Source organism: Accipiter gentilis, chromosome 23, assembly GCF_929443795.1.
Source record: "Accipiter gentilis chromosome 23, bAccGen1.1, whole genome shotgun sequence".
NCBI lineage: Eukaryota > Metazoa > Chordata > Aves > Accipitriformes > Accipitridae > Astur > Astur gentilis.
Genome location: NC_064902.1, coordinates 14,159,444 through 14,170,468, shown reverse-complemented (window position 1 = coordinate 14,170,468; position 11,025 = coordinate 14,159,444). Strand labels below are relative to the sequence as shown.

The following is an 11,025-nucleotide window of genomic DNA, read 5'->3' as shown; positions in this document are numbered from 1 at the left end:
TCCGCCGCCGCCCCCCCCCCCCCCCGGCTCAGCCCCGCTGCCCGCCTCCCCCCCTCCCGCAGCCCAGACAGGAGGCAGGAAAGGGCACAGCTCGGGTGTCTTTACTGCAGAGACTTGCCGGAGCCCCCCCCCGCGCTCCCCCAGCCCCAGGCAAGGGTGGGAGGCAGCGGGCGGTGGGTGCTGCAGGTGCCCGCACCGGGAAGGGGGTCGCGGAGCTCGGCCAGGGGGACCCGCCGAGCCCCGATTCTCCAGCCAGCGGTTGGGGAATGCCACACTCAGAGCGTGCTGCTGCCTCTCAGTCCCACACCCCGAACGAACTGCTCGAGGAGGCCGCCGATGGCCCCCGAGGGGCTGGGGGGCACGGCCTTCAGGCCGATGGTCCGGCTGTAGCTGGCCAGAAAGGCAGAACGCACTTCTTCTAGCCGGGACTCGCGGTCGCTCGCCGACACCAGCCTAGGAGAGAGAAGGGGGAGATCAGTGACTGCAGCCACCCCTCTCCCCATCCCAGCTCTCGCTCCTGCCGTGGGGCAGGAGGCTGGCAGCAGGGCTGGGGCTCTGTCCTCGGCACCAGTGGGGCCGTGCTGCTCGCCTAGCTCCAGCGGCCGAGGCAGTGCCAGCCCCAAGAGGCTCCGGCTACAGCAGCTAGTGCCGCTGCCTCCTTGCCCAACCCAACCCAACCCAACCCAACGCTCTCCCATGGAGACTTGCAGGCCCAGGCTCCTGCTCTCCCCCAGGGCTCCTCTTTCACATCCCCCCCACCCCACCCCACCCCAGTTTCTCCCACCACCACGGTGCTTACGAGGCCACATTTCATACAGAAAGTGCTGCTTTCGCCAAGCGGGTGCTGGCTGACGTCAGTCAGCTCCCTCCCCTCCTTGCACAGCATTCCCAGATGGAGCCTGTCCACATGTGCCATGCCTGGACAGTAGCTTCCAACATATTTGTGACCGTCTCTTACTTCCAACTGCCCCAGCCTCTCGTGCTTGTGCCAGCACAGACAGCTTCGGGGAAGGGGGGATGAGAGGGGGCAGACAAGGCGACAAAAGCCCCAAGGAGCTCTCCAGCCGTGGAAAAAGGAGACCCGAACGGCACTTTACTTCTGCTCCCCAGCACGGCTGCTGTCTGCAAGCAGGAGGGCTGCACGCAGAGTAGGGCACAACTTCCCCTGGGACCTGCTCTCTTCTCCAGCTGATCCATGCACCTGGTTAGGGGCGAGGGGAAGAGAGCAGAGCGAAGGCGGTATTTCAGCCAAGGGAGCCGGGGAACGCAAGACTAGGGTCCAGAGGCAGCTGTTCCAAGCGCTCCGGCCTGAAATGGTCCTCGCTGCAGCGCCTCTGCGACGTGCCGGTGGTTCCCAGAGAGAATAAGACATTCCTCAAAGGTCACTCCAAGGGCACAGCGCGAACCTTCCCCATAAAAAATTCTCTTTAATCTCTCCAGTGCCTGGGCTGGCTATAAATTGGCACAGCTCATTTGAATGGAAGTGTTAACCACCCACAGCCAACAGCTTCGGTCCGGAAACAGCAGCAAGAGGATATGGTGGGAGGCCTATAAACAGCAAGTGATGCTGAGGCAGCCAACCAGGCCGCTGTTTACAGTGTCTGATAATAAAGAGAAGCTAGAGGGCAAAGGAAAAAGGCAACATATCTAAACACATTAAAAAGATGCTTTTTTGGCAACCTAATTAGGACGTGGAACTCGCAAACCTGCTAGCATTAAAAATAAGCTACATGAAAGCAGGACTTACTTGCACCCGAGTACAGTGATCTGAAATGTCACATGCAGAGGTAAACAAGGGCGTGCAGCAGTTAAGTCCCGTGTCTTCTGGCTCTCGCACCTCTTCACAGGGTAAATTTTGTATTTAGACGCTTAGTTTTTTTCCATGGAGAGCGCAGGGTCAAGTGGCCAGCCACTGCCCAACACCACGCCCTGCAGACCAGCTGCACCATTTCACTCCGAGCAGTTCAACCAGGGAGGCAGGTCACGCTTCTCTGCCAAATCCACGGCGCTCTGCCCTGCTACACTTCCTACAGCCTGCCCGCTCGTCTGCAGTTTGGGGTGCAGGATGAGAGGAGGCTGTCAAAGCCCCAGCTCGAAGTAAGCCCTGACAAGCCCCACACAAGCACAAGAAGTAGGCTGTGAAAAGCGTACCTTCATCGAGCTGCTGCCAGCTGAGATGTAAAGTGGGAACTTAAATGGAATTTAATTTTCCAAAAACTCACACTGTGCTGGGCTGTGAAAAACTGGGATAAAACCACAATGGGCTACTAAGCAAACAGAGCTGATGCAGAGCAGAGAGAGAATAGAGGCCCTGGGTTAAGCTCAACACAAAACACAACATCCCTGGAACTCTTCATCCCTTCCACATGGTGCCCGGTCCCCACACCTGCAGTTGAGTGGTCCCGAGCACCCCACAGCTCTAGTGAAGAGCTGAACAGGGCAGAGCACTCACAGCATCTGCTGCACACCCAAGAGAGAAGCACCACCACTGTTCTCCTCCCTTTGAACCTGGCTTTCCCAAGCAGCGGGACTCCGAACTGCATGAGCCCACGGTCTCAGCACAGGCAGATTCAGAGCTCAACTGCAATTCACATTTCTCTACTGAATTCCCTATTCTGATGTTAGATCCAACTCCAAGGGCAGCAACAACTCACTGGTGATCAGCAGCCACCAAGCACAGCCAGGTTCAGGGCACCGTAAAGCAGTCACTAATTCAGATGCCCATCCTTCAGTCCCTTCTGCTCCCTCACCCACATCCAAACAACTACCCAAGCAGCTCAGTGTGTCCTCATGAAAGGAAGAGAGAAAATCCTGGCCAGGACATGTCTGACATCTCTTGTGACTTTTTGATCTGCCAATTCATGGGTCTTGTAGCTTCACCATAACTTGGGGGAAGCTGCTCTGCTCAGCAGCACAGCACACAGCCACACGAGGAGGCAAGCCAGGGCAGCTAGCCGGTCTCACAGGAGACATTGGTTTTCACATCACTTGCCCTCTGCCTCCAAAGCGCGTACTCAGATCTCGGTAAGGGACTGCAAATGTTTGGCTGCACAACTCTAGTGCAGCTAGCTAGTGGCAGCCCCTGATCTACCATTTCAGTTTCTTGATTGAGAGTTTGCAGACTGAAGGCACAAGCCAAGGTTCTCCTCTAATGGCAACTAAAGCACATCTCCTGTCTTTCAAGCTTCCACAGAGGTGGCTTTCTATTTGGGGAGGAACATTTATGTCCCAGACATTTTACATGGCAGGATGTTGCAGGATGCAGGGTCTCTGCTGCTCTGCACTGGCCAGACGCAGCACCTGCGAACAATGCTGCGCGTGGTCAGACAAAATCGGGGTTACAGAAGGAAAGCCCTCCTCTTACTGCAACAAAGATCTGACCCCAGTGGGGAGATGGAGATGAGCGAGATCCAAAAGCAAGAAAATTTGGGTTACCAGTCCTGTCCCGACAAGCATGCATCCTCAGATCCACTCAGTTATGCCCAAATTCAACATCTTCAGGGAAGAGAGAAAAGCCTCTTCTTCCTACAGAAAGTGAAGTACCTCCCTGTCATTAGGCAGAGAAAATGCCAGTTTCTTTCCGAGTTCAGCATAAGCAAAGAGTGCTCAGTGACTGAATTTGTGGATGGAAAGCATCAAGGCAGGGAAGACAGCACAGTTTGTTATGGGCTCCCAGGCTTCTTCAAAAGTGCCAGTGTGATAAAGTTCCAGCGCTCACAGGCAGCCGAGAGACCCAAGGAGAGATCCTGCATTTGAGACACTTACAGGCAAGTGCTAGGGAACTCATCCGGGAAGCTGCAAGGGAGAGAGGCGTCTGCGCTCAGGATTGCCTGCTCCCGAATACTGCCACACCCTGTCACCATCTGCCAGCTGCCAAAGTCTGTGGAAACGGAAGATCCGGGCAGAGAATGGTCCGCCGATCTGGGGCAGAGAGAGAGGGAGACGGTGCGATCAGTCAGGTCATTCAGCCACATGCCTTTCACTAACGCTGGTGCCAGGGACCTGCCGGGCTGACCGCCAGCAGCACCTGTGCCAGCAGCTTTGACACTCAGGGACCAGGGTGCAACATGCAGCTCTGGCTGGGCCCCAGGCCAAGCCTTTCCTTTGAAAGCGAGGGGAGAGCCAAGCTGGCTGGGGCTGACAAAGCAGCAGGAACATACCGGGAGCTGGACAGGACAGAGCCAGCAAGAAGCAGATGGCCATGCAGAACTGTGAAACCCGTTAGCGACATGCAACAGCATGTCCTGCCCTGAATCCCTCACAGATGTGGACGTCGTGCTGTACAAGGAGCCATCCCCCTGTTGCTTGCTGTAGTTGTTAGCACATCCCAGGGCAGCAGCAAGGCTTGATGGAGAATCAAGGTTGTGACTTGGTTAGTGCTGAGAAAGACGTAAGAGATCCTTGGTCCCACAGCCTTTAGAAAGCAGATCACTCCGGAGGCATTAACACCAGATCTGAACAGAGCCAGTCACTGCTCAAGACATCCCCAGGGCACCCTGCCCCCCCCCCCCCCCCAGCATCTGAAGATCTTTTCATTCCTGGGTTAGAAGGATGGACTGCGCCAGAAACCAGGTGTCAAAACATCTTTAGGACAGGAAAAATAGCCAAGAGAGGATAATTGTTTGATATATGCAACCTCCCACCAGGAAAGGAGGAAGCAAGTGAATCTGAGGAGTCCCTCCAAAATCTCAGAGAAGAGGGCACAATCACTTGAGACAAACCCAGAGCTCTTGGCTTCTGGGGAGCAAGCAATTACTGTGCCCTGCTGCACAGCAGAGTGTACATAGCTGGAAGCACAGCCTGTGGCAGAGCTACTCAATTACACACTACCAAGATCTTCTGGATAATTTATCTGAGATCTGCTGGGCAGATAGCAGTGCACCAGCTCCAGCTCTGCTGGGCCAGGTACTTGCATGCTGTCTTCACAGCTAAGAATAGCAGTGGCGCACTGCAGCTGCTCCCCAAGAGACCAAGAGAACAGCTCGAAAGACAGGATCTCCCATAGCAAGAAGGACCTCAATGAGACTGCAAGGCAAGGGTGGAGGGAGATGCACAGCAGGAAACCTGTTTGCAATCTTGATCTAATTCCAAGCCTGCCATTTAACTAGTCTGATCAATACAGCCAAGCTTGAGAAGTCTGAAACATGGTCCCAAGCTGGCTGCGCAAGCGGAGGAAGGGAAGTCACACAGCTCCTTGCATGTCAGCTTCCCATCACAGTGTCGATGCTCCTGCAACTGCAGTTTGGGGGTATCACCGTCTGGAAGTTCAGGATCTGGAAAGGCATCACAGCAGAAAATGGGAAGAGCAGAGCTCCACCTGCCTTGCACAACTCTTGTTCTCTGACTGCTCGATGAACTGAAGAGTGAGGTTCAGAGAGGTGCTGTGAGCATTAAGTATTGGGAGAACCCCTTCTTGAAAAAAGGTGTTTTTCCTAGTGCACGTAACACTGTAGTCGGATTGACAGCATTTCATTGAAAGTGGAACTGCAGCATATACTCTTAGAAAGACCTTTCGGAGATCAGACAGGGATAACCTTCCGTGGGATGCAAGGAATTTGTAAGGGAAAGGGAGCAGCTGTTCTCTGACATCTACATCTCTCCCTGCCTTTGGAAGATAAAGCTGAGGAAGTCAGAGTGAATGAGGAAAGCAGGCAGTGTTTGGGCCCAGAGCACGGTGCCATGCTGGGGGAACAGTGCAGGAAGCCAGGGAGAAGCATAGAGGAACACTGCTTCAGTACAGAGGGAAGAGGAGGATATCATCTCCCTGAGAGTACAGCACAGCCAGACAGGAAAAACAGGAGTATCACACACAGTGTCAAGAATTTGAGCTAAAGCAGTAAAGAGGTCTATAGTAGACAATGGGCTTGGGGCAGACAGGGACATGATTCTGTCAGAAAAGTAACAAGTTGCTGAACAGAGGATAGGTTTGGGGTGAGGCAGAAACAAAGGTTTTGAAGAAGGCAAGTCACCTTCCACGGTTGTCAGCTAAGATTAGACTGATCTTACACCACCTCTTGGAAGTGGATCAAGTCACTTCTTGAATTCTTTCTCAGACAAGCTGATAAAAGCATCGTGTACCTCCCACTAGACTTGACTCTCAGGGGCTCTCTAGCCCTCTAACCTTTCCTGGGGTCCCGGATCCTGTGAAGCAGCTGTGTAAGCTTAGTCAAGTTACATCTAACCTAATAGCACAGGAGCCTAGGAGTTCAAGGCAGCCAATTCTGTGTCTTGTCCCCAGGCAGCAGAATAAACACTTGTTGATTAATTGAATAAACTGATTGACTCTGCAGTGAGTCCAGGTCATTTCTCTCCTGGCTTAGATATCGGAGCCTAGCCAGCAGAGCTAAGACATCGTGGCAGACTTTCCCCTCTATCCCCAACGCCTTCTCAAGGGAGGCTCCTGAGGAAGTGTCACAACCAACAAGTATCTTGAACAGCCTTAAGAAACAGTAGGGGCCAAGGCTGGGCAAGACAGGTGGGGAAGGCATGGAATGGGAAATCTCGTGTTTGCACTGCAAGGGCAGCAGAGCTTCTTAAAAGCTGAGCTTGGCTTGAGACCAAGACCAGATCTCTAGGGTGACTGTATCCCAGTGCAGTCCTGTCAATACTACAGGTGAAAGTCTTCCTGTTATTTCTACCCCTGAAGGTTCTTTGTAAAGTCTTGTTGCAGAGGGCCAAAAAGGGCTTCAGTGAGGCCCCCAGAGCAAGCTGTGGCTGCTGGGACACCAGGACCAGTCCCCAAGCCTGTAAGAATAACAGGTTTGCAACACATTACAGCCATGCCAGAGGCTGGCCAGCTGCAAGGGCAGTGTGAAGGGTCTTGGGAAGCAGCCGGACAGCTACAGCAAAGCTGACGTGGTTAGGGGAGATGAGATACAGCAAGTCTTCAAGTCGCTGTCTCTGCCACAGACATCTAATAGCAGGCAGAAAGAGAATGAAAGTGAGTTTCACACACCCACCTCTTCAGGTCCACGAGTGGGAAGAAACTCCCTCAAAAGTGCAAGATTAACAAAATTAGATTAGCAAAACAGAGATGAGCTGCAAGCTGTTCCTTCACACAAGGAAGGACCTCTAGCAGGCCATAATTGGCAACTCCTAGCCTGGAACGGTTCCTTTTAATTAGGTCAGTGCTTCCCATGCAACATGCTGCACAAGATAGAGTATTTCAGAGCACATGGACACTCGCCTACCAGAGGAGAGCCAATACCGGAGGCACAGCAACAGTCAGGGATCCTTCCCTTTCTTAATACATAACTGAGACGAGTGACAAGTGCCAACAGCTAGGCTCTCATCCTGCCCTGTGCTGCCCCCGCTCACCTGCCATATTTCTACACACCTAGGACTATTTGGGAAGCAGCTCATTTGCCAGCATATGCTCTGTGCCTCAAATTGAAGTGTTAAGTAGGTACTGTACACACAGGCACACTGTGGCGACCTGGAGCAAAGGGCAGCCCTTCCCACCTTTGCGTGGGAAATGTTGGCAAGGAGTACTTGGCAGAGAGCTGTATACTGAGAGCCCTGGCTGAATCCCAGGCAGCTATCTACAGGCTGCGTTAGTGCCGTAACAGCCTGAGCAGCCAGTCCTCTGCGAGCACAACCATTTTTGATTGCAGCACAGTCACGTGCCAGCCGGCAAGCCTGTTTTGTGGCATAGTTGTGCAATAATTCCAGAAAACATTCCTGTAAACAATTCCTGTCCTGCTGCGGTTGCTACCCCAAGCTGTCACGTCGCAGATAGAGCTTCCAAGCCAGGTGGCTGTAAGAAGCAAGACACATAGTGAGCATGCAGCCTTACCACTATCAACAAAACACCCAAAGCCAAAGGGCAGCAGCTTCTCTGTCCCTCTCTGCACTTCCTTCAGACCCACAGCTGAATCATCTGCAGCCCTTTAAGTAAGGGAGTCCTCTGTGGCTGTTGACCAAAGCAGATCCTCCACGATTTAACTCCTGCAGATCTCCACTCTTCAGATCACAGTACTTTGGGTTTTAATTGACTTAGCAAAAGCACATTCAACCAAAGATTATCCAGCTGCTAATCCACATTAGTGCTATGTACACACATGCTAAATCCCTGACAAAGATACAGGGTTTTTCTGCAGTATCATGGGACGCTTAGACTATTAGTGTCAAATGCAAACATGGAATATGGTTCGCAAGCCGCTACCCACTCACACGCAGGGAGTTCAATTCAATGCACACTATCTGCCATACTCGGCGCTCTCTGTAGAACAAGAAGCACCTTGTCCTACTCTGCAAATAATCTATGTAGTACCTTCATGCATGTTTGCCTTCAGCAGATGTGATCTTACCATTGCATTGGGATAAGCTAGAAAGACTGCTAGGAATTTGCCTTTGTACTGCTTTGCCTAACAAGAACCATCCTGGGATTTATGAGTACCCAGGACCTCTGGATCAGAGCAGGACTCAGAAGACTGGCTGGTGAGGCAAAAGCAGCAGCAGACTGCTGACATGGCCTGGCCAGGAGAGGGGCTTGGCTCCCACTGGCCGACTCAGCATTTACCACTCTTTCCTTTAGGACACCCCAGTTCCCCTCCCAGACCCTGCTCATCTCTCTGCTGGCTTGTCTTCCCATTCCCTCTGGGGCTCCCCTGCCTGCCAGCACCTGGACTGGGCTGTTTATGAGAACCACCTGAAGGGTGCCTGCTGGCATTTTACAAGCAACCATTTTTCCTCAACTGCTGCTGCAGTGGTTAAGTGTTTTGTTGCTATGCCACACCACCAGAGGATTGGGAAGTCAAGTACATTAGTTTCTTCATCTTAAAAGCCTTGGGTGTTAACCTGCCAGCTGCACTGTAGGGATAAAGGTATTTCTGGCACCCTGATCAGTCTCTGTGCTCCAGCCTTTCCATCCTAGTCCCACCATTTTTCAGAGGGTGAAGGGACAGAATTTACTTCTCTCTTGCATCACAGCTACACTCCTTCTCCACCCCAAGTGGGACTCATCCTTTCCTTCAGGATGGAAAATGGTGGCTGACGGTACCCCATGGAGCTCACCAGACAAATTCAGACTAACATAGTCCAAGCAGGGAGACCAAAGCCAAGTGGAGTGACATAACCCTTCTCTCTGGAGGAAACATACCATGTTCAGGCCTAAAAAAGCGCAAGCCGTATCAGCTTCTGACAAGGCAATGCATTGCTCCTTAGCTAGCAGAGCTGTTAGCAGTGTTACTCCAGGGAAGGCAGGCAGGGCGCAGTCCGACCGATTCAGCAATGGACTAGGAGGCAAAGGAGCATGAATGTGCCAGAAGACTTGGATTGAAAGAGAAGCTCGTTTCAGCCGATGCCTTGACAATTCCACCCACTCCCTGCAGGGTCTCTAGGCTTATTTCCTCCAGCCTGCACACCGAGAGGAGCAGGGCAAACCCAGGTGACACCAGAGATGGAGAGCATACAGGTGTACAGTCTGCAGCCAGCATGAGAGTAGGAGGCTAACCATCTTTGCATGCAGTTGATTTCACCACTTTGGTTTCACAACTGATCCCCTTCTCCTATCCCCTTGGTTCCAGGCTATGCAAGGTGTTTGCTCCCCTTTTATCCCCTGTTTCCCCATCATGTACTTTTTTCTAACCCTGCCCTTCATGCTGCTTTGTTCACAAAAGTTAACAGGGATTGGGAATGGACTGGTGCAACCTTGCTGTGCTGAAGGGTTATAAATGCTTTGTGCCATGGTAGAAGCTATCATAAAGGTCAGAAAAATGTTTATAGTGGAATTCACAGAAAGTTTACCTCTCGCAATGACAGAATACTGCAATTCCTTCTCAGGGACATTTATTGGGCATAGGGAAATGCTACCCCCACGGACTCTGGCCTGGAAGTAACCAGCTTCCCCACCATGCTTGCCTGCTGCCTCAAGCCCTGGGGGTGCTGAACACCTGACACCAATGAGCACTAATCATGCAAAAGCTTATAGACAACTCATCCAGACACAGCCAAAGGAAACATAATTGCTGGCTTTACCAACTCCGAGCCCCTGGAATGCAAATCCCAGGGACTGTGTGCTCAGCCCCTTCCCAGGGTGCTCTTCTGCCTACTCTGTTTCTCCTCTTCACTCTCACAGAGCAGAGTCCGGCTGAAGCATTATAAACCGATTCTTCCACAGCATTGCTGCAAGCTCATTACCAGCTCAGCGCTGAACAGCCTGTTAGGTCTTGGGAACAGCACGAGACCACACACAGGAATTGTGGCACTACCATTGTGAAGAAAAGCAGCCCCCAAGACAAGCTGTTTTCTCTTCAGTATTTTCTTCTCTTCTTGGGAGATTTGTTTCACCTTACACAGAATGCAGAGGGCTGGACCCCAGCAACAACTCAAAACCATCCTATTGATCTCTTTCCCCAAGGAGAACAGTTAACATAATTTAAAAAAAACTGTCAGACAGTGATTCTTCTCTGGAATCAAGACACTTAGTAAGAAAGTCTTATAAATTTTCAGTGCTTTACTTGTTTGTCATTTTATTTTCCATGTGATCAGAGAGTACTAAAATTTGGCTGGTGGCTGTTTCTGAAGGGAATCACTAGAAAAAGACTCATCGGAAAACCTGCAGAGACTACAAAAGCGTTTGATGCTGTTAACAACAACCTCTTATCCAAGAGCCTCTTTATCCCCTGTCGGCCTAAACACATGGTGTTTGCTCCACAGGCTCTGTTCTTTCTTCCCTAGCCTAGCTCACCGCTCAACTTTGCCCTACCACAGCATCAGACTCCAGAAGGGTGCCAATATCCTTTGTTATGGCATGAGATTAGGCTCAGGTCCAGGGTCCCCATTCCCCAGTTGCCCAGGGGGAACACACAGCCTTCTAGGTGAAATCCTCTGAGCCGGCACAGCGCTTGTAGCTTGCTCCAAGCAGATTCTATTCTGCTTGCCACCAGCACCCAGAATTTTTTCCACCCTGCAGTGTCAGGAAGGTCAGCAGGTGGAAAGGGGGACAGGATAGATGCAGAGTGAGGTCTGCTTGGTCTGAAAGGCTTCCTCCCTCACACAACACAGCCATTTCAAACCCCTGTG

At 52.0% G+C, this 11,025-nt stretch overlaps 1 protein-coding gene across 10 annotated transcripts in view; it reads right to left on the bottom strand.

Moving 5' to 3' along the window:
* Positions 1 to 91: 91 nt before the first annotated feature.
* MTMR14 (myotubularin related protein 14) overlaps positions 92 to 11,025 on the bottom strand; it is a 34,289-nt gene continuing 23,355 nt past the window's right edge. For 5 of the 10 annotated variants that reach the window (XM_049826367.1, XM_049826370.1, XM_049826373.1 and 2 more), the window contains 2 exons: positions 3,766 to 3,921; positions 92 to 453 (listed from right to left, as the gene is read on the bottom strand). In XM_049826367.1, coding sequence (XP_049682324.1) covers positions 276 to 453; positions 3,766 to 3,921 — 334 coding nt within the window. In that variant the 3' untranslated portion in view covers positions 92 to 275. Of the gene's footprint in view, positions 3,526 to 3,765; positions 3,922 to 11,025 lie in introns of all 10 variants that reach the window. The other 5 variants (XR_007509284.1, XR_007509283.1, XR_007509285.1 and 2 more) reach the window with 5 other exon arrangements.